Source organism: Cyprinodon tularosa, unplaced genomic scaffold, assembly GCF_016077235.1.
Source record: "Cyprinodon tularosa strain WSP-4 unplaced genomic scaffold, ASM1607723v1 ctg52, whole genome shotgun sequence".
Classification (NCBI taxonomy): domain Eukaryota; kingdom Metazoa; phylum Chordata; class Actinopteri; order Cyprinodontiformes; family Cyprinodontidae; genus Cyprinodon; species Cyprinodon tularosa.
The window spans coordinates 1,869,120-1,893,018 of record NW_024039252.1 but is presented as its reverse complement, the minus strand read 5'-3'; the positions used below and the strand labels follow the sequence as shown (position 1 = coordinate 1,893,018).

The 23,899-nt window shown below is 38.7% G+C and overlaps 1 protein-coding gene across 1 annotated transcript in view; it reads right to left on the bottom strand.

The window, feature by feature from the left end:
* The window catches only part of phlpp1 (PH domain and leucine rich repeat protein phosphatase 1), a 64,927-nt gene extending 42,269 nt beyond the window's left edge, over positions 1 to 22,658 (bottom strand). The window contains exon 1 of the mRNA XM_038303738.1: positions 20,698 to 22,658. Within this exon, the coding sequence (XP_038159666.1) occupies positions 20,698 to 22,288 (1,591 nt within the window). The 5' untranslated portion in view covers positions 22,289 to 22,658. The remainder of the gene's footprint in view (positions 1 to 20,697) is intronic.
* Positions 22,659 to 23,899: the final 1,241 nt, after the last annotated feature.

Here is a 23,899-nt window from a genome sequence, read left to right as displayed (position 1 = left end):
CCAAAGCTACCAGTACCTGGTTGAAGGACCATGGTATCCCTGTTCTTAATTGGCCAGCAAACTCTCCTGACCTTAACCCCATAGAAAATCTATGGGGTATTGTGAAGAAGAAGATGCAATACACCAGACCCAACAATTCAGAAGAGCTAAAAGCCACTATTAGAGCAACCTGGGCTATCATAACACCTGAGCAGTGCCACAGACTGATCGACTCCATGCCACGCCGCATTGCTGCAGTAATACAGGCCAAAGGAGGCCCAACTAAATACTGAGTGCTGTACATGCTCATACTTTTCATGTTCATACTTTTCAGTTGGCCAACATTTCTATAAATCCTTTGTTTTTATTGGTCTTCAGTAATATTCTAATTTTCTGATATGATGAATTTGAGATTTTCATTTGTTGTCATTTGTAATCATCAAAATTAAACAAAATAAACATCTGAAATATATGAGTTTGTATGTAATGTATGAATATAATATACAAGTTTCACTTTTTAAATGGAATTACTGAAATCAATCTACTTTTTCATGATATTCTAATTTTATGACCAGCACCTGTAAATTTAAGTTTTGTTTGCTGAAGGGCAAAAGCTCCACCCTTAGATACATGTTAACCGGATGCAAATCTTAATTTATCAGCTAAAGCAGAAGCAAATGCAAATGACATACAGTAAGCAGCCTGAACCCATATGCCTGACAGCATAAATGAAGAACTATAAAGTATCACAAGATGCTGGTGCATTAAATTTCTCAGCTATCAAACATTGTGTTAAAGACAAGGAAATGAAGGGATTCTTTTGCAGCAGCACCATCCAGCTTAATGACTTCTATATGATTTATCGCTAAGTTGATGAAACATAAAACCACAGAAAATAAACTCTCAAAACACATGCACAGGGAAGAACCACTATTGCTTTAAAACGAGAACATAGGATCTGGCACAGATGTGTGAAAACAGGAAGGTTTCCCTTAAGATGGCCTGTCCACTGACGTACAATGATGTGAGGTCCCCCTCTCCCGCCTTTCTCTCTGCATCTCCACTCCTGCTGCCGTTATGTAATGACTGTTGTTATGAAACTCTGTACTGGAAAACACAGGCCCACCGATCAGCTAAATCAGAGCTCACACAGGAGCTCTGGGGATTGTTTAACAGTTGCTTATGTGAGTGTGTAAGACAGAGGATGCAAATGCTTCAAACAGCCTGTTTGTGTGAGACTTCGCTAGAAATTAATTGAATACTTAGAAGTAAATGTGATTACGATCACAGAAGCTGATAAACAGCAGAATGGCCTAAAGGGAATTAGCAAGCATGTTTGCTGAAATGTGTGCAACAAAATAAATAAGTAAGCAATGCAGAAAAAAAAAGAAAGGCCCTTAACAACATGTTGTGTTTACAGTATACATGCTGGGGGTTCTGAAGGTGTATATGCATTAATAGATCCGTCATTACAAGATAGCAAAAGTATACTTAATAAAGTATAACAAAGATAGATGTTCCTTCCAAATAAGATTAGTTTACAACCTATTTTCCTTACCTAAAATGTGAAAGAATTAAATAATGTCGCAGAGTAAAGTCGAAAGCATTAGGTACATTAACATAGGGTGCCTCATCTTTTATCCGTCATAACCTTGGTGTCCAGAGTCAGAGGTCTGCAACCTTTACAGTCCAACGAGCCAAAGATTTTTAAGGCTCTACTTTCAGCTGACATGTGTACACATTAATATATTATCAATAATAGAGAAAGAACCCAATTAAAGTCATGATTATTGCACATTTGTGAAAGAGGTCTAGTGGGAAAAGGACTGGTTTCCAGCACACCCTTTTTCTGTTTAGTTTTTAAGAAGCAAGGACAGTGGAATAAAGTATAGTTAATTGCATCATCTGCTGCGAAAATTGCAATTTAAGTAATTTATCCTGAATTTAAACAACTATTCATTTTAAAAGAAACATGCAGCGCTGCATGTGTGCAAACGTCATGCTCTACATGTGCATTCAGGGTTTTTGACAGTATGACAGCTGATAACGGTCAGCTTCAATTTGCAAAATCGTTCTTTATATGTTTATTGCTTTGACTGTAGCTGAGCTGTTATTTCAGTTAGCTGAACCTGACTTACCAAAGCCAAAATTTGGGTTAGCTGTGCTCAGCACCGGAAAATATGAAATACATGATACAGACATTATTAATGATATAATTAATGCTGTGTTTTCAGCAAAATCAGAGCTGTTGCTTTTCTGATTCCAATATACACAGTTTTATCACGTAGAGTTTTACGTTTATGTTAGGATGAAATATTTCACACAATATATGAGATGGACACAATGACAGAACTATTTTTCATTCATTTCATTAATTTATTGCCTTTTATTTACAAAACCTCCGCTGATAAAAATGCGCACAAAGTCACATAGATCTATAAGACCAACATCTACCATATTATTTCAACTACTTGACTGAAATTATATCAATCCTGGCCATCAGGATGGCCTGTAATGCATCTTCTAGCCTGTGTGATGGTGGATGTTTAGCAGGATGCCCTCGGTCACAGATATGATGTGAGTATCTTACCCGGAACAACCTGATTTATACTGAATGATGGGAAAAAAATAAATCACATAGTTTACTGTTAATAATTTTTTTAAAAGCAGCAAACCGGTGAAGCTAATTTCAGTCATCCATTTTTTGTTTTTTTTTGTTTTAATCAGGTCAGAAAAACCTTTACGGAAGCTGTCACTTGCAGTTATCGTCAACATATTCTATCACAGCATAAGGAACAGGAGGAATTTCCACCAAACTGTCTCATCATTCACATGCCAACTCCTAAAATGAATAATTAGCCGTTCTTAACAAAGAGAAAAATAGATAGAAGCTACTTTACAAAGAGCAGTAAGAAATGTTAAGGCCGTGAATTGGAAAAAAGTATAAATTGCATATTTACACACAAGTAGAACTAGGCCTGGACACGAGTGAACTGAGTTACGGTTGGGTGCTACTGAACTGGCGGCAGACCCACAGCATAGTTATGTAATATGTCCGTTACTCTCTCTCTAAAACACACAAGTCATAAGTTAAGTTTTAACTGTCTGTCTGTTCATGTTTGTAGTACTGTAGTACGGCAAAAGGGTTGGAGCATGAGAACAAAGTATCTTTAGGTGCTTTATTTTAAGTGTACTTAGTTTGAAATGAGCTCCCTAAGGGTAAAAATTGATGAGTTATTTTAACACAGCACAAGCTGCAGACCTCTGTAGACAAATACAAGCTACAGCTTATCTTGTCAGATGGAAAAAAATCTTTACGGGGAAAAAAAGGCATAAAGAAGCAAGAACAAGATCATGTGTGTCATGCAATGCAATGTCCTCTTTATATGCACACCCCCGAGATGGGCCCACCCAGCCACTGGCCCCTCCCACAAACTCCACACCACAGCATGCTCTGCAGAGTGTCCTCCGTACAGCCTGTGCCATCATGCTCAAGGATACGCTGCTGACAGCTATGGGCCACTGTAGTCACAGGGTGGCACAAATTCATGAATGATGCAGCGCTCGCCCTTATTTTAACATTCCTCTCACTAACTTATAAGGACACACAATCAGGCTTAGAAAACAGGCTTGGGGATGACGCTAAAGCAAAGGCAGGATGTGTTGTGTCAGATGAGTCCGAAATGAATGCAAAAGAAAGCAAAGACAATGTGTCATGGCCTCTGCCTGTGGGGAGATTCTAAAACTAGAATATGTGGCACACATCTGCACTGTTTATACTTTATGCTGATGAGGTTGTAACACTGCAGTATAGCATATGGGGTCATACCATAAGGAGACCAGATGGAAAACACAAATAACAAGGAGCATCCTGCACACATAATTATCCAATTTTCTTATAAGTATGTATGATTTATACAAATATTGTATAGGGCCAATAGCCTATCCATCGGTACGCAAAGCTGCAGCAATCATAAACATTTAGAGAGAGGTCAACGAGGCCTATGATGAAAGGTACACATTCCTCCCTTTAAACACGGGGTGGATCCTTGATGTTTTGGGGATATGTGAGCTACAGAAAAACTGCTCAGAGCTGATGGCAAGATAAATACAGCATGTGGTCAGAAATAGCCCACTTAGACCTTTAAACAAAACAATGGTTCAAAGTACACTGCAAAGTTGACCTGTCATTGGAAACAGCAAGGCAAAGTGAAGGTTCTGGAGTGGCCAGCTCTCCTGCCATCAATATCATTTTGGGAAGACGCTAAACCTGGGCAGTCTTTACGCCAGAGTATTTACAGGAACTGAAGGCTGTTTACCTTATCACGGGGCAACTTAATCCCTGGAGGAAATAAATAGCCTAATCAACAAAATCTTTTTAAAAGAGTGAAAAACATTTCTGAAAATGTGCCAAATAATCAATCTACCACAGTATGTAAACCTATGAGCACAATTATAAGCCATTTCTTTCCTACACACAAGTAATGGTGCATTTTTATCATTTTCTGATCTTAATATCATCTTAATATCTTTGTTTCTTTTACTGTAATGTACTCTTCTGTTGAGGGTAGCTCTGCCTTATGGAGACTAGGCGGAAGTTCAACTGAAGAAACTCATTTGCTTTTCATACATCCACCTGTGACACAGCCAATCAGCTTTGAACCACACCTCCACGAAAGCCAATCTGCTTCCAAAGTTCATCTTAAAAGGCCTCAGATATGAACTTGTCTGCTCCTTTGGGCAGGCAGCGGATGTGCTGTGACTTCATCCAGATGACACCGGCAGAAAACCGCCATGTTGAGCCTGGTTCTGCCAGAGGTTTCTTCCCAATGGGGAGTTTTTCCTCTCCACTGTTGTTTAATGCTTACTCATCATGGACAGGTGCTCTCAACCTGTTTTATCCAACTGGACTTTAATATTCCAGGTCCTGATTGAAGCTCTAGCATCAGCTCATGCAGCCCACTGGATCTCCCCATATAGCTCAGCATACTGTCTCGCGAACCAGCAGTCTACAGACTGACACACTTTATCCATCTCCACTCCACCACGGGTGTCAGGCCTGGTATCAATACATTTCTCCTAATTGTCTTTTCTCTTTGTGTGAGTTTTTCAGATTGAACTGACAGACTGGAGATATAAATTTGTGTTGGCTATAATCTCATATGTTTATCTTTCATTCATTAACATGCACTTTCCCATTATAATATTAAATATTATAATGTATATTGATTATGAGAATTTTATTTTTTAATCTGTATCCACTTTAATCACCAAGTGTGAGGACACAGGCAAGGCATGTCACATTTGATTTGCATTTGCTCTGAACAAAGACATATAATAAAAAAAATAATAATAAATATATATATATATGAGAAGTAAAATAAAACAGGGCTCCTTTTATCAGCCTTCCCGTTATCTGCAGAAAGTCCTCTGCTCTCTTGCACCCCGAATCGTAGACATATATTTTTTTATTCTGTATAGAATACTGTCCTTAAAATAGCTTCTTACATCTCTGATTCCTTTGACATTCACTGCTGCTAAAAATAGTCAACTTTGAGTCTTCCTAACTCAGTAACAGTAGAAGAGTGTTATTTTAATGACCAGACGGTGCTGATTTATTGCACAGTCCTCGATCTGTAAAATATTAATCTTTAGGTTTCTGATGTCTGTTAACAGTCGGGTTGATCAAGCTGAAAATCATCCAATTCCAGTCCTGAGTAAATAATTGATACATCTAATTAAAATGAGGTTGGAACTTGAGGAATAGCTGTTGACGAATACAAAAATCATTCTACTAAAGATCTTTTATCAATTCTTCTTGAATTTAAGAGCTTCCCCCAGCACATATTATCTTTTCACTCAGGACACCTGTTGATCATCAGCAGCATCGCTGTGTCACTTCAACCTCTGCAGTTTGTCACGGAGAAGTTGCTTTCACCCTGTATTCAGCAGCACCCTGTCTTTAGTAAATAACATTAATAAAGCAGGGTGCCTCATTCTTCAGAGCAGGTCCTAAATACACATAGAATGAGGCTGGAATTGCCTATTGTCATCTTAAGGACTATCCTAAACCATTAGAGGTTTAGACCTACTACCCTGGGAAGCACATCAGGGCTGGATGTAACATGAGAGCATCGGTGACGGGAGAACAGTGATAAGAAACAGGCTGACAACACCTCCTCCTGATACTGAGGCTAAAGAGGTGAGATGAGATCGCTAATTGGTGAGTCAGTGCAGTGTTGATTTTCTGCTCTTCGTGGGCAACAGAACATGGATGCACATGACACTTTTGTGTTTCATATTTAATACATAATAAAATTATCTGTATTCATACTTTTTGATCTGGCCCCTTCCTGCTACTTTTGACTTCCTTTGATGGCTTAAAGACATAAAGGAGGTTCTTTCTAACAAAATAAACAATATTTCTCATATTTAAAGATTAATGCATATGTCTCTAGCCTTTGTCTCATATTTCCACAAAGTGTATCAAGTAAATTATATTATAGTACAAAGGATGGTAGCTCTTCTTTTTTAAGTGCACAGAAACCAGACAACTTTAAATGGAGAACACTGCTTACATATTAGTGCTTGCAGATACTGCGTACTGATACGATGGCTAAATAGAGGCTTAGTTATAACAAAGAGTTGAAGATATTTTTTGTATACTGACTTTTAACCTGAATCCATTACAGATGAGATGCAGTCGAAAGGTCTTTTTTCTGCGTCGGGGATTAACTTCTTGACAGCTCAACTAAACAGCACTATATTCTTTAATAAAAGTTTTGTCAAAAATGAAAATGGTATAAGTCCAGAGAGAGTATGAGAACTTGACACTGGTATAGGGCCCAATCCAATATAGTACAAAGGATATTATCTGTATTTTGTTAAATTTTTTCCCATCCTATCAGTATGTTACCTGCACAGGTTTATCAGAGAAGACCAAGAATATAGATTATAAGGGTATAAGTTAGAAGATAATACATTTTAGAAAATGTACAAACAGAAAAATGCAGGGAAAACTTTAATTTAAAGGAAATAAAATAATATATATATATAAAAAAAAAACTCAAAATGGTATGGAAGTGTAACAACACTGCAGATTGATTTTTTTTTTTTTTTTGATAAATGGCAAACGGACACAACTTTAATGTCAGTTCCTGGGACAGATTATTTCAACATAATTTGATAATTATTTTTGTATTTGTTGGCATGGTAATTTTGCTATTTACATTTGTATTTATTACCAATTAAAAATACTGTCTTCAAGTATAAATAACAGGTAAACATAAAAAAAAAAAACTTTTTTCCCTGTTTTTCATTTTATAACCACAAAAACTGCACCTGGCCTCTAAATATTAAGGTGGTCAGAGAGCAAAAGTTCACCCTCTAACAGTAAACTGTTTTCAAAAACGAATTCTGTTAAGAGAGGAAGTTAAGTTATCTAAAAGGTTGAAGTGATTATCTTAATTATGCTCTCTCTATTACAGCAGGACCCTCAATTAGGCCTTTTTGGATATCGTTAATTAAATAACCTAATGAGCAGGTTGCCTAAAGGAACAATGTGAATGGAAATTAGAATAAGATCTTTTAAAACGATCAAAATGAGCAAAACTGATCTTTTCTGATTGGTGTAAATTATACATTCAGTAATTAGACTTTAATGCTGTCAATCCCAGGATGCAAATATTTAAAAGAATTTAGACAGGAAATATTTAGAGACTTGAACTACATGAACTCTAATTATGGGTACGTCAGAGCTGACACTCTGAGACAAACAATATGAGCAGTCAAACGTATGCCTATTTAAATGCTGCTCTCACCAATTAGTTTTTTTGTGATCAAAATAGGATCTAAGCATGTGCATATCTGTCAGTCTACCTGATGCAACAATAATTCAAAGACTGAGGCTGTAATACATAAACAGAAACAATGGAGTCACAAGCAGGTCAAAGCTGAAAGCCAACGTTTCCTGTTTAATTTAGTATTTGTTAGTGCATGTAATACTGTTGATTGGGTTCTTTTTTTATTCCATATTGTAGCGCAGCACAGCTGTTAATTTAGCTAAGTAATCTTGAGTAACACAATGATCAGAATGAAGACAGAAGATTCTGCCATTGGTGTGCTTCAAATCAAAGGAAATAGTCTTTATTAGCACAATGGGATTGAGTTAAGTATGCAACAGCAACGTTTTCATAGAGAACTATACCTAGTTTGTAATAAAACAAAAACTGTATTATATGGAATAGCACAGGAATGAGTAGGAAAATACCACACTGTAGAAATCCAGAGTGAGGAAGTGAGTGGGACCAGTGGGATGAACAGAATGCTGCAGCCTGCTTCAGGCTTTTTTCTGAACTTGTTTTCCTCACAAACAGGAATACAGGCATGAAACAGTGCCATTTGATATAAGTACTGCCAAAGCTTATGTGCTCTTTGTAACAGCATCATGATTGTCTATAGGTTATAAAAGCAATAAAATAATTGAATCCTATTTAGTGCTACTTTTTTCCCCCACCAGTTATTACTCAGCAATACTTTCTTCACTAAATCATACAGTAGGAATAAGAATAACATTTTCTGGCAGGTATAATCTGATGCTTTTGGTTGAAACATCTGTGGGGGAAAAATTAGCTTTATAAACTCCAAAAGGAGAGACAACTATATAAAATAAAATAAATGTTTTTAAAGGCCTGAACTGCAGATTCCAATTTGATCGACTGCAACATTTCAATTTAAAGAATAAATCACATTTTCACAGAAAAAGGTGACAGTTTGGAATCAAACAGATATCAAGGTGTTATATGACCATTCCCATTAATGCATCTAAGCATGTATCCACTTTTACCCCTTACTAATTGATAAATGTTCTGCTAAACAAGCTTAAAGGAAGAAATTATGAAAAAATAAAAGAAGAATTGCAAGCAATTATGAACGGGTTCTAAGCCCGTCCCTGCGAAAAATCCACATTTATTACATTAAGTGCTTTCTGAACAAAGAAACACTATGATTAGTCATAGAGCTCCCTGCCTTGTGATTTTTTTACACCAAAAATAATGTCACTTTGGTGGTACCTGATCAAAGTTAAGAACATTGTTAAAAATACATAGTTTATAGAAATATTATCAAAATATTATTTACAACAGTCATGTCTGCAAAGTTATAAAAGATTTCAACATGTCCCTAAATGCATTCTTTTCTTCAAAAGAAAATAAAAAAAAATGTAATTCTTCTGTATGGAACAGAACCAAATAATTTAATTCAGTTTATTAATATAGCACCAATTCACAACACATGTCATCTCACAGCACTTTACAGTTCACCAGATCATAAAGTCAAATTGATTCAAAGTTTTCTATCTAAGGAAAACCAGTTGACTCATTGACTCAAAGGCAATCCCTCATACTAAGCGTGCTTGTAGCGACAGTGGAGAGGAAAAACTCCCCTTTTTGCAGGAAGAAACCTCCAGCAGAACCAAACTCATAGTGAGCGGCCCTCTGCCGAGGCCGACAGGGGTTCAAGAAGACAGAAGCAGAGATACAAAAGGGAACTGTAAAAGGCGGCCCCGTCTGGCACACAAACTCTGAGCCAGCTCCCATGTCAGAGGATGAAGAGAGCACATCCAGCCAGTCACAGTCAGATAAAGAATGGAATATAGAAATTTATTGAAAATCTAATTAATGATAAAATTCAAAAAATATTTTCAGAACACTAGGGACACATAAACACTACGAGTGTTAAGATAAGTCCCTGTCTTTTTGACATTTTTCAACAAAAAAATGTAATTTCAATTGGACTTGGAGCATACTAAGACAACTTTATCCTTTGGAGGAGTTAACAAAAATAGGTTCAGAGTATATTGCAAAATAGGTAGCACTAAGCATAACTGTTCTATTGTTTTCAACATCTATCAAACATAAAGGGATAGAGAAAATGTGTATGTAGCAAAATGGTGCAGAGAAATACACCAAAATGAACTTTTTGTCAAAACAGTGCCACCTAGTAATCAAATTAATCATCTTTCTTAGAGTCTGTAGAGAAAAACATTTTCTACCAGGCATATCAGTTTCCGTAGTTCCCGCTAAAATTGGCCGCATTCAAAGGCTGTTAGCATATAAGCCACGCCCACTTTCCCATTCCTGATAAGAATATCTCCCAATGCTTGTTCTATGCTTGACGCTCCAGTGAGATCCGTGCGACCAAATTATGTCCGTTTGGGGTTTCCTCTCCGCATGGTCAGCGTAGTTACAAATGCAGAATTTCTGCACGGAGCACGCAGAAAATATTTGCTGAAAATGTGTGGAAACTCTGCACGAAGCATGTAGTAATACTTGTTTCTATGCTGACGGATCTACACAGAAAACATGTCAAGTGAGCTCCTGCTGGCGAGTGTTCACAAATGTAAACATCTACAGACATCTCATAAATATCACCAGCATAAACAGATTATGGAAAAACTCCAGTAAAGAAACTGAAATAAAGTTGTAAATGTTTTCTACTTCCTCCTGTTGTGATGTCAGCTTGTTGTTTGTGCTGAACACAACCCCCCACCCCCCACGAACATTTTATACCAACTAGTTAGTAACTGTCAGGGTTGCTAAAAGAGAAAGGAATTTTAAATTCTGCAATGTCCCAGTCAAAGTAAAGATCTCAACCTGGGTGAAATGCCGGTAAGACCTTAAAAAAAAACAATGTTTTTTTAGAGTGATGTTCATGAACAAATGCTCATAAACCCACAGAACAGCAGATCTGACAGAAAAGTGACATAGAATTATAGAGAAAACTATAAGTTTATTGTTTTTCAGCAGAACTTGGTTGTACACGCTTATAAACTGTAGGGGTGTGCAAAATAATCGTCATGATGATGCATCGTGATTCTAATTTTCGTGATCTACTGCATCGATTCTTGACGCCAAGTATCGATTATTAATTTAAAAAAATGCATAAATAAAATTGCATGAATGGTTGGCGAACATCAGCCAAAAACAAGTGTAACACAACTTCCAGTCCAGTAGATGTCGCTGCGGATGTGTTGACTCACTTTGCCTTGTGTCACAAGCATTTCCGGCTGCGGGATGCTGCGCCGAGTCATTCAAAAACAAAACATGGAGGAGAAAATATTGCAATGCATCGCAATAATTCAAGTATCGTGATGCATCATGATAGAATCGCATCGTGGCCTGTGAATCGTGATTCGAATCGAATCGTGACTTCTTTGGCAATACCCACCCCTAATAAACTGTGAGTTCCGCTTCAGATTTTACACATTATTTTCCAATGTTTCAATGTATGTTTTATTTTACCTTCTGAGACTTAAGAGATGTTGCAGACATTAAGCTGCCAAACAGACCAATTTCTCTCAAAGTGAATAAGGTAAGTGGAGTACAAAGAAATGAGAAAAACTAAATCTCTTTAAGCCTCTGAACTGTTATATTTAAACATCTGTTTTAAATAAGAAGGAAGCTGTCAATGCATGAAGAAGCTCCAGAGGCAGTTGTTCTTAAATACCACCAAATGATGAGCTACAAAGTAATCAGACCCCAGATCTGTGGTTAAGACCACAATCAGAAGCAACCAGAAGCTAGAGAAGGACTTTCACAAAGCAAAAAGAGAGAGACTGAGAAAGAGAGAGGCCTGCTTGCTTGATGATTCATAGTGGACAGAGCCAGTGAATGAATGAGGTTGTGATGTTGCTGCATATTCCCCCGGCCCAACATGCTCCCCTTTTTTCCTTCTTTCCTTTCTCCCTTCTTCCCTTTCCTTTTGTTTAGTTTAAAATTGAACAAGGCTTGGAACAGCGGAGGGCTGAGACGGGCATCCGGGGTGTTCTGGCACAGCTTTGTGTCACATGCAGGGGCCATGTGAACAAAGTGGCACTAAGGGAGAGGTGGGGGGGCTAAGGGGTGCAAGAGTAAAATGGAGTGACAGTGAAAATCCAGAACAAGAAAGCTTTCAACCAGACAGACCAGCGAGCCCCTGCTTAACACCCCCCCCCCCCTCCCTTAAAAGTGGAAAAAAAAAACAGTATTTATGAAAAAAAAAGAAAAAGAAAAAAAAACAGTATTTATGAAAAAAAAAAAAAAAAAACTGCATTTAGAGGCCGGACCATGCAGGACTTAGCTTGTGCACCGAGAATCACATGGTAAAGGAGAGTGACAGGATACTTCCTGGTACAACAGGTGCCTGTAAGTTTTTCTTTCTTTTTTTTCCAGAACTTGGGTAATTATCAAACAGCAGCAGTGGGAGACAAGCCAATTTCCACGTTAATGATTGAGACCAGCAGGAGTGTTTTCTCCACTGTATTTTGGATGAAACATACCTCTCCAGGATTCAGACACACTGAAGCAGACGCCAACTTACTGGATCCACCCTGTGCCGTTTAGCACTTATATTCTTGATTACATGAAATGTTTTCACTCTTCAAATCTACAGACTAACAAGTTGGGGTTTTTTTGTTTGTTTTTTGTATAAGCAGTTTTATGATCAAATGTTAAATCTTAAAAAGGGGGACTTTTTTTTCCTTCTGTAATAATAAGCTGTGAAAGAAAACATTTGGCTTGCTGCAACTTGCTAATTAACTGCAAAGTGTTTTATTTGGCTTAAAGCCACTGGATGAATTAAAGTGTGATCTCACTTTAGTTTTGCTGATTTCGTAGCCCCCAAAAGTAATTTATCAAACTTTAATATTAAGTGATGAGGTATTATAGCAGAGCCTAAGAACCCATTTAGATTTTCTTAAAAGTGAACAAAAAAAAAAAAAAAAGATAATTGTCCTCCATTCCAATTTAAATATCAAGACATAATAATTAGGTGTGGTTTAAAGTCCTGTAAAAAAATGCCTGGTAGGTTTAGAGGTGAGTTAACTTTTCTCCTGAGGTATCCAACACAGCCTAACCCCCTTATGTTGCTGTTCTGTCAGATAGCTGGCTGATAGAGGCTGCTCTAATCAGATATGTGGAAATATTCCCGGTCATGAAAAATACAGAGAGCTACAGTAGCTGCATTTCCATCCAACTGAAACGTGAATTTTAAGTGAACTTTTAAAAATTTGAAGTAAAGATAATGGAATTTGCAGTGTTTCCATATAGTTTGAAGCCAAATGACCAAACCACACTGTTATCATGCACCGTTGCCCACATTACGTCGTCACCCATTGCTGTAATAAACTGGAAGTCCAGGCAAGTTCTTAAGTCAACATGTCAGCTAGTAATGGCGATTTTTCTCCTTAACAGGAACATTTGTGAAGACATAATCAGAAGCCATGAGGTAAGAGTTCGTCAGAACTGATCCGGAAAAAGTGTTTCAGTTTTCTATTTTTCCCATTAACCCTTTTTTCGCAAAACCAACCTCCAGCAAGTGTAAAATTCTGAGGTTGTTTTTTCAAAACCTGTCATTTCCATCAGGCTTTTCAAATTCTATAAATCAAAATTAGCACTAAAAAAACCTGATGGAAATGCACCTAGTGTATAGTGTGCTTTTTTATTTCAATGGTGCTTATAAACTGTCCTCAGAGGACATGCCTGTGGATGGTAACCTCAGAAGACAGTCAGACTAACATTAAAAATAAAATAAAACCTTAACTAAACCCACATACATGAACCTACCAAGTTTATACCCTTATGTTACCATCTGAACAACACTGTTGCCAAAAGGACTTATCTAACTGCAGCACCAAAAGGAGCATTAAAAGAATGCCACACTCTTCAGGTGCACTACTTACATTTTCAGGAACTATGTTAGTCTTGGAGAGCATATTAGGGTTTTATATAAACTGCTTTTAAATGTAGAACATTTCCTTGTATCAACACTGCATTGCCCCACATTTTAGGAATCTAAACAAAATTTCTCTTGAGACTTAATCAAATAAAGTTTGCATATCAGAGATGATAAAAAATATACATGGCAACCATTTATGTAAGAACCTAAAGATGCAAAGTGTGCTTCAGTCCTTTGCAGCTGTTAAATATGTAAATTTGCATTCCTGGGAATATGGCTGCTCTACACCAGCTCCTTTTAAACCCTTTATCTTACACTCTGGCCAATGAGGAAGCAGTAGTCTTCTACTTCAGCATTTTCTGAGACACATGAACTTTAAACTGGGTCATCTCACACTAACAATACTAACTTTATTAGGAACATGACCCAAGCGCCACCCAAACACAGCTTATCTTGCTGTATCCTGATGATGCAAACAAAGAGTTGGCGCCAGTCTCCACACACTTCACTGACAATATATTTGCTCAACCAAATAACTCGTCTTTTGTTTGTGACTGAAAACAAGAACTTTTTTTGTTTTTGGTTTCAATGACTCAATATTTAACACAGCTGTACAAAACAATGAAAGTACATTTATATATATGTTTGTTGCTGATGCTCAGGGAATGTTAGGAAAATCAAAATACAAAGATGCAAAACCGCAAAGAGCCTCTCTAGAGGCTGCGGCTTTATAAAACAAATCAACATAAGCACCAGTGGAGTGGTGGTATTTAAAAACCTCCCATCCAGGAACTGACACACTTCTGTCCTGTTCACAAGCAGGCTCGCAGGCCTCATGTTCCCTAATCGGAATTTTTGGGCCTCTTTAATGCTGAGAGTTGCAGATGTTGTCTGGTATTAGGCGCGCTGTTGCTGATCAAAGCTGTGGATAGCGAGCCCCTGCTGGCATGCCTCTAATCCTGCCTCATGCAAGCAGTCAGGACTGCAGCTGAAGCACAGCTCCAGGAAAGTGGGTCTTCACCATAGAGGGAATCTTTTCAATGCCTTTGCTGATGGGCAACAACTATGTGAAAGTTTTGGGGAGTAGCTGGCAAGGGCAGCTTGACAGACAGCTGAGAGGTCAGGATTCTCCCACGAGGCAAAGGAAGGTTCTTCCCCTCCGAGCTAACTTTCACAGCTTTCAGGATCCTCTTGCCAAGATTTTAGTAACATGCATGCTTAGGTTGAAGCAAGTGGGGGATACAATCCTCTTGAGAACATAAATAACCATGAATGCAGTTATGTTCCATATTGAAGCTTTTCATTTGATTGATATCTATGCTTATCAACTATATTCTGCTGGTTTTGCATTAACAGTTAAAAAATGTAACACTGTGTGTAGAGAGTACGCAGGAAAGTGCATGAACTATCCGTGTATGGCTCGCACTTTGGTTTTTCGGTTTCAAAATTAGACAGCAAAATTAAAACAAAAATATTTTTTTTAACCGTTTTTCCATTTTTAAAACCAAAAATTTAAATACTTAAAAACTGCCTCTCCTTTTTTGAGCTATCCAAAAGAAAACAAGGCTTATAAACAAGGCAGATTTATTCATTACTGAAACACTTGCTACTTTCTAAATGCTTAGGCATTTTTTTTTCACTACAGCTGACTTTTATTTTAACTAAGAATTTAAATCACTATTCGCTGTAATTATGAAAATACCTCAGATTATATTTTATATGCAGCCATGATCACCTAACCGGTTCAACTGGACAGAAAGGTAATCTTCCAACCATAAATACTTGCTTTTTAGCCAGCTTAAAAAATGTCATAGCAGTTTAAAGGTAATACATTTATTTCCAATGGTTATTGAATTTTTATTGAAGTTTGAAGTTAGTTTCTTAAAAGCATTTCCAAATAAAAAGCAAACCAAATTAAAAATTTATGTGAAAATATGTTTTATGTTTTATGTAAGTTTGGCTTTAAGTCTGAGAGGTATATAAAAACTGCGCTGATTTTAAACTACTGGTGGCTGTAAAGTAACAGACTGGCTGCGGGAGCTGATGGCCTGACAATCGAATTAGCTTAAATAACTTTGCTATACATGTGCACAAAGAGCATAAAAATAAGGCTTAATATTGAGTGCAATGAACATTTTAAATTAATATATTTGGTATTGCATCTTTTGCTAATATCTATATCTATGTCATAAAAAAGAATATCACAGACAGCACTAATAGTAGTTCATGTATCAGTATTATTCTAGCAACAGAAGAAAGTATGAGTGTTTTTCTGATCCAAGTACATAAAATTAGAATATTCTAGATAATTTTGTGGAAATACAGTAATGTACTGTTGCCTTCCAATACCTTTTGGACCCTTTTTACTGAGTAAGTTATTTTATAGCTTTATCACCGTTTTAGAAAAAAATGTGTGATGAGAATGAGCAGCAGATCTTTGAATAAAAAGCTATAAGCAAGGGAAAAAGTCAGACAGTGAAAAACTAAAATGGAATCTGAGATGATTTGAGAGAGGCGGAGATGTGAAAAAAGATATAGAGAAGGAAATGGATCGATCATATTAGAAATTGAGAAAGGAAGGAAGAATTGGTCTGGGAGTAGAGCAGGGACAGGGCATTACCCATGAAGGGAATATAGATTGGACAAAAAAAAAAAGCTCTATTTTTAACACCTAGAAGCTGACAATGCTATACTCTCCAAATCTGATACATTAGATACAAAGATCCTCATGAAGAATCAAGTGGATTTATTCTTCCAAAATAATGCTTCTTCTGCTTCCTTTTCCTGAGAGAAAACCTTTCACTAAGACACAGTGACATGGGTACAAAAATTAGACTTAAGCTCCAAAAACTGTGACATCTTATTACACAATTAGAAAATGACTGTAAAATACTATTTGGGTACTATTAAGGCTGCTTTAATTCAGCAAATGAGCTTTGCAGAGTTTCTCACATACAAAAGGATGCCATCATTTCATTATTTTCATTATTCATCTTCATTATTCCAATCCATTCAATCTAGTTTTAAGTCACACCTGGACATTAGATTTTGTTAAGTTACCCGTCAGTAGTTGTCACATACCAAAAATGTTCAAATGTATGCAAAATGAGGGAATGTCAGTGGAAGGCAGTTCTTGACAATTCTTTTTGTAGAAAAGCAAAAAAGTGTGAGTGTGGGAGCAATCTGGCACACTGACTGTACAAATGGAGCAGCGTGGCAAAGACAAGACCGAGTGAACGGTTCTTCGCTTAATAGCTGCCACAGAGGCTGCTGGAAAAAGCCGGGAGCTTCATTAAGCCTTTAAACCCTCCAGAGACTTTTTAAGTCATCACGCCACTGGCTGCTGCTTCCTCACACAGACCCAGAGCAAAGGAGGGAAATATGTATGTCGGGGGATGATATTTTACCAAGATCATCACAAGTAAGTCTCATTTGTTTCCATTTTTTAAAATAATCAATAAGATGTTAAGGAGTTAAATATTACTATTTGCTACAGTTACGCAAAGATATCTTGAATTTGTGTTCAAGTTACACACCTATAAAATATGAAGGGAACTGAATTGCTTTGAATTTACATGCATAAACGGCATTGGGGATGCAAATCTATTACAGTTATCATTTCCATCTTAATTCAAAACCTAAAACCTTAACAGACATTTCATGTAACAGACAGAAGGAGGTATATTTTAAACGGAGAGGTTTACTGCTCATCTCTTCTTGGTTCCTTCAGCGAAGAACTTGACAGAAATGCTGTTTAGATTCCTCTTAGATATCAAACTCGTATTTTCACAAATGCATTTGGAGTTAACCCAGATGCTCCTGGAAATGTTTGCTGTGGAGTTTGCCGTTGGCTCAAAGCAATAAACTTGAGTTATTGTCAGGATTTGCTGAGTAAGAGGTTCAATAACAGGGAGCCAACAAGTATTAAAGTGTTATTTATATCAAGTCAAGGGCAACTGAAATGATTTTTTTATGTAATAAAAATAATGCACTATAAATGTTATTTGGAGAAACCAGGCTTCACAAGTATGGCCCCTGATATTTTTAGTATTAAGTTTCAGAGCTATTAACAGATCTTAGTGGTTAGAAAGCAAACTTATCTCTCATAAAGGAAGATTCGTGAGAACTTTCACTCTGCTTTACCACTTTCTGCTACAAATTGATTATTCAAATCAAGCTTAAGTTGTTGGTAAACTGTGAAAGCAGCATAGGGACCGCCTAAAAAAATATGACACGTTGCAAATTTGGCATCAGCTTTGGTACACAGCGAATTTAAAACCTGATAAGTTTCTAGGTCAGCCTAGGCCATTGTTCATTAAATTTATATGACTCTGGTCGAATTCCAAAGCCAGTTAAAAGAGTTTTAGGCTTGATTAACCCTGACCCCATCCTGCTGATAAGGCGTTTTAATTTTTGATATCATCCAGCTGCTTCAAATAAATTCATAAATGAACATGTGAGCATTTTTATCTGGAAAACTGCACCTAATTTTGCTTTACGATGTTTCAATGACAATAAAAAAAAACGAATCGCCTACTTTTTTAAATGTTATTCATAATAATCCCAAGGTATGTTGGCAAATGATTGAAGGATCTGAAAAGAGAGGGGGGAAGAATACTTTGAAGACATAACATGAAGGTTAGAAAAGGTATATTGGCAAAGATTTCAGGATAATAAGATTCTAACCTTTACTATCAAGGACCATCCTTAAATGTATTTACATGTTGGTAACCTTTTGAAAAGCAGAGCACTGCTTAAATTCTACATTCTATAAGATTTACACACAGAATTTAGTTCTTAATGACAGCAAAATCTAAAAAGATCCCAAAGCCAGCGTATATTGTCAACTTAATAATCATTTTGTCTTTCAATAGTAAAACCCTGTTTTACACAACTTCTCTCTTACTAAACATGGCATCTGGTCTTAGTTTAAAGATATTGAAAGAGTAGTAAAAGAAAAAATAATCAAATCTAAAGAAGAACAGACTATACAGTTGTTGCATTGTTAATCCGTCTAGAATTAATCAAAGTCTTTCATTTTATCTAAGCTTTCTTTTGACATTTTTTTCACTTTTTTTCTTCTATAATAAAGCTGTCCAGGCATTACAAGAGACTCCTGTGTGGGCAGTACTGAAAGGATCCCTCATCGGCCTGCCAAAGAGGACAGCAGCCCTTTGATCTGACCAACCTTCTGTACATGTGTGCGTGTGTGTGAGGGGCAAAGTGTTTTATCATCTGGCCTCTGGAGAATCCGTTTATTCCAAGCATGCCCTGACCTATTCTAAGTAAAACTGGTCTTTGGATAGCCCAGATGACCTGGCAGGAGGCACCATGGCAACTGCTTAATTTAACAAGCTCTCCAAATCATTGTACTGCTGACCTAATCATGAGGACTGCTTTATACGTCACTCATATCAGCAACATAACAGCATTCTGCCTTACAAATAGCTTTATCTTTTGTACCAATAAAATCTGCAAAGCACTGTAGTTGAACTACTGAGCAATAACACAAATTCTGTATGTTGGACTTCCTGTATCACAGGTCTCTCGGCAGACAAAAAAGCCCTTTGGAGTGACAGGGGACCTACGGTTGTGTTAGCTGTGCTGTCAGCCAAGGCCGGTCTCTTCCGTATCTGTGCAGAACTATTCAAAACAAACAAAACATGGGCCTGCATACTATTCCCTTCTTCCATCCCCGCCTCCAAAATCCCCTTCAATTCCTGCTCAGCAGACGTGCCTAACATTCTAGAGAAGCCAGCGTACATTCCTTACATGCTTTAGCTGCAATAAGAAATGGTACATGTTCATGAGCTACTTGCATATGAAAATGTCACAAGGGCATCAGCCCTTTCTTTCACTTCACAGGAAGGGCCATTTTATTTTCCTTTCAGATGTGCTGTGGAGTTAGGCCACTTACAGACACAACAGCCTGGGTTTTGAGCTGTTCTCCCAGGTGCAGTGTAGCTGGAGGCTGACTCAGGTGACCGTTATTAAGCTGCCTCACATGGGATGTAGAGGCAAATGGGCATTTAGCCTTGTTTTGTCTGCTGAATTGTTTGATCTTCCAACCAGAGCCCATAAGATTCATTTTTTTTGGTGACCATGCACCAAGGCCATAATGAAGATATTCCTGTAAACCAGCACGAAATCTTGACGACCAGCACAGACTGAAGGTAATTAACTCAAAAACAGACATTTGGAGCTGACAGCTCTGGATATGTCAAATTTAAGGATCATCATCTGCTTAACTAACATCATCACCAGACTCGCACATTTCCACCACCCAGCTCCTCTTCCCAAAACAGTTGTAATATTGGTGAAAGTGGCTGGGAGGAGGGGGAATCTTCCTCAGTTTTAGAGGGGAAGCACGTTAACTCAACTTGGCAGGCAGTGAGTGTGACAGTAGCCATGCTGGATGCCAATGGGAAGGGCCCCGCGCAGCATCTCAATGACTAAAACTCACAGAGTCCACAGAGGGGGGTTTATGGTCCTCCCAGGCCATACCGCTCCCACCGCTATTCTCCATCCAACCACAAAAGCATTCAGCCTTTTCATTAGGATGATAATGGGCCAAAAGCCGGAAAGGGCCCCTCATGTCTGCGCACCATAAGTTGAGCTGAATGCTTTGTGGCGGTGTCATGCATGTCCATGGGAGCAAAGTGGGCTGCTACAGGGCAAGAAGACAATTAAAGCCGGAAGACCCAAAAAATAAATAAGCTGGGGAATCAGAGGAAGACCCTAAAGTACGGTAGCTTTGTGCCAACAACCTTTTCACCCCAACCCCACTTGTTACATTTTTACAACGCAAAGTCGACTTTATTATTATCATTGTCAGGTTAATCCATCAAGCAATATGCCAACCTGAGCCGTGAAGAGAAATCATCATAATGTGCACCTGCATTTGAGTGATACAAGTAAAAACACCATTAAGAAAAAAAAAAAACAATCATCCTCAATAGGCCTCTGAGATGAGCAAAAACATGACTTGGAAAAAAAAAAAGTTACCTGCATAAAAACGTAACAGGGAGCCAATTTCTGTGTTGAGCCCTTCCTCTTGAACTCTCCAAGGGTCCTTAAATCCAAGCTTAAACAGAAATTCATTCTGTATCTGCAGGGGCCTCTCATCAGGACCAAGCCTCCTCACAGCCTCACCGTGCAGCTGAACATACAGTGTAGGACTGGAATCACTAGAATCTCCATTTTGGAGTGCTGTCATCTCCTGTTTTACAGCACCTTGACCACAGTCTTGAATGTCAGCTATGATATCTGTGGAGCAGAGTCTTGAAAAGGAGTCAGCGCTACTGCTGGGCGGCAGGCTGCCCAAACTGTGTGGGTTATGTCTGCTGGCAGGCCCTATATTTTTTGTCCTCTCATTTAAATGTCCCATCCTGCATTGCTTGTACCTTCCTGTACCATCTGAGATGCTGTTGTTTAGGTCCAGGTCTGAGCCAGACACTGGACAGTCAAGCTCCAGCTCATCTGATGAACTTCCATACATATCATTGCCCTCTGTGGCACTGTCGAAACAAGGGCTGAGGATGGATGCTTCTGTTCCCAGGATCATGTCATCACTCAAGGAGTCTCTGTGCTCACTAAGCCGGGCCCCTGAACTTAGATCATCAAATGCACTGCTCTCCACATCTGAGCCAGAGTTTAATCCATAGCTGTCCACCCCATTTCTGTGCTCCGAATCCTCGTCGTTTGGGATGTCCATATTGGAGTTTAGATCTGATAGGGAGCAGGTTATGTTGTCTTGTGACTCTGATTCTGGGGTGAAAAGTTTTCCATCAACTTCCTGTTGCTTCTCCCTGTCATCTGCATTCTCCATAAGCAGCAGCCTTAACCTGTCACCAGGATGCCCACCCACCTCTGTGGATTCCAAAGAAGTCTGCAGGTTGGATTTTAGTAGTGAGCCATCTTTCGTTTGACATGGATCGTCATTAAAGTCGCATTTCACTTTGCAGTTGCCATTTTGGTCAGTCTTTGAGCTATCTTTACAGAAATTGCGTATAACGCAGCTCGACTTGGTGCAGAGTTTACTCAAACGGAGCGCCACCTCGCCGGCTGTGTTGTCCATAGTGCATAGGACCGGCCTGGGATATGAGGAGGTCAGCCTGTCGTGGACGTGGATGCAGCCGCGGTGCAGATCCGCTCTGACCCACTCGCGGTCCGCGGGCTGCAGCTGCAGGTTGAGCCGGTGCTTCAGCAGAGTCTTCCTATCCAGACTCCGGCTGTGAAGAGACGCTGTGGACAGGGCCGAACTCATCTTCGCGGTGACAGCTGAGCTGGCGGTAGTCACTGCTGCTGTTGCCGCAGCTGAGGCGGAGAGGTTCCTCTTTAAGCGCCTCCGTCTCAACAGGAGGGAGCTGGAGTTGCTGGAAGAGCCCCGGCCGTTAGACGCCGCGGCCCGGTTTGACGCACTAGTCGCCGGCAAGGAGGCGGAATGAGACAGACCGTTCTTCGTTTCAGCGCGGGAGGGCGCCGACCGTCCACCGCCATCATCCGCTGGTATCCCCCGGGCGACTGGCGGTCCGCCGGGCTTCTTCATTAACTTCGTTGCGCCTCCGTCTGACGGTGCATCCTGCACACTTTCCATCGCTAGCAGAGGAAAAGTACCCCCACTCTTAATAAATAGCGGTGCGCAGTGGGTTATTCCTGAGAACCCCTACATTTAAAAGCCTTAAAATGTCCCCCAGCGTGATAAATGCCCACCAAGTAGGCGGCGTTGCCAAGTTATGCCCTTAGTTGTCATTTACTTCTTGTCTTCTTTCCCCCGTCGAAGTGCTCTCCGTAGCTCCAAAAAAAAAAAAAAAAAAAAACATTGTACCCGAGTATATTCGCTGGGAAGAGACAGGGCTCTAAGGGGGCAGAGCTGGGCGGAGACGTGACTGTACCGTGCCTCCTAAAGTACAGTACTAGCATATGAAATATGCGTCGGAAGACCTCCTACGCATATACTGGCTGATATATATTCATGAGGAGGGAACAAGATGGGGTCGCTAACAACAACGCATTGAATTCTGGGAAATGAGTTCGCCGCAACAAGTGTCCCGCTAAAGGGAAACGACGTAAAGACTACATTTTCCAGTAAACCCTTCCACCAGTAACGTTGAGCTGGGCGGTGGAGCGAGGAAAGGCGTAAACATAGCGCCTATTATTTGGCGTAACTCAGCTGTACGCAAAAGTTTCCAGTGCTTTTTACATGAATGCTGTTTTCGGTTACAATGGACACTCATATGCCCGTATATGCTCTCTAAATATATGAAAAACACACTCGTGTTAAACCTCCAGCTAAAGAAATAGCTTGTTTACTTTCTTGTATCAGAATTAATCAAAATGAGAATAAACTTAGTTGCAGGTTATATTTGTTGCGACTAGTGGTGGCGAGGGAAACTACTTCGGCACCATCTCGTCAGGACGCCATTTCATAAGGCCACGGCTCAGAGTAGCATACACTGTGGTTTTGTTGTATTTGTTGCCATCTAGTGGAGGATCAATTGTTTTTCTCTTAAAAAGTAAAAAAAAAAAAAAAAAAAAAAAAAACACTAAATTCTTTTGCTCATTGACAGGAAGTTATTGTTTCCCCTTATTTTCGACTCATTTGTTAGGTTTAATTTGTTTAATTGAAGCGAAATAATTAAATCATCATTAATCTGTTTCTTTTTTTTTTTTTTTTTTTTTTTTTTACAAAATTTAATAAATGTAGGGTAGTTAATATGTTCTCAACACTGTATCAGTTCAAAGTTTAAGGTTTGGCTCCATAAACGCTGACTGGTTTCAGTGTCCCTTCTTAAGAAAAATATATATACAGCATGATGCTGCGACCAACCTGTTCCCCCTTTTAGAGTAGGGATGGGCAATGTGCAGTGTTACAGTCTGATTGGCCACACCTGATCTGTGTTCTCTTTCACAGATTTATGGCATCCCTGGCCTGGGTAGTATAAAACTACTCTTGGGATTATTGATTGATCGATTGATCGATAGATTGAGTCTGTCTGTGGATTTTAAAATAAGGGAAATTTTACATCTGCTGCAAACCATCTGGCTACCCCATTCAAGCTCCAATATCCTTTATATTTTAAGACATGAGCACAAGAGATCTAAATTAAACAATTTAAATTAATTGCAAACTGCAATAAGGTGATCAGATTTTATATTGATTTTAATTATTTTTCTACCAGGATATAATTCTGTGTATGTGTGTGGA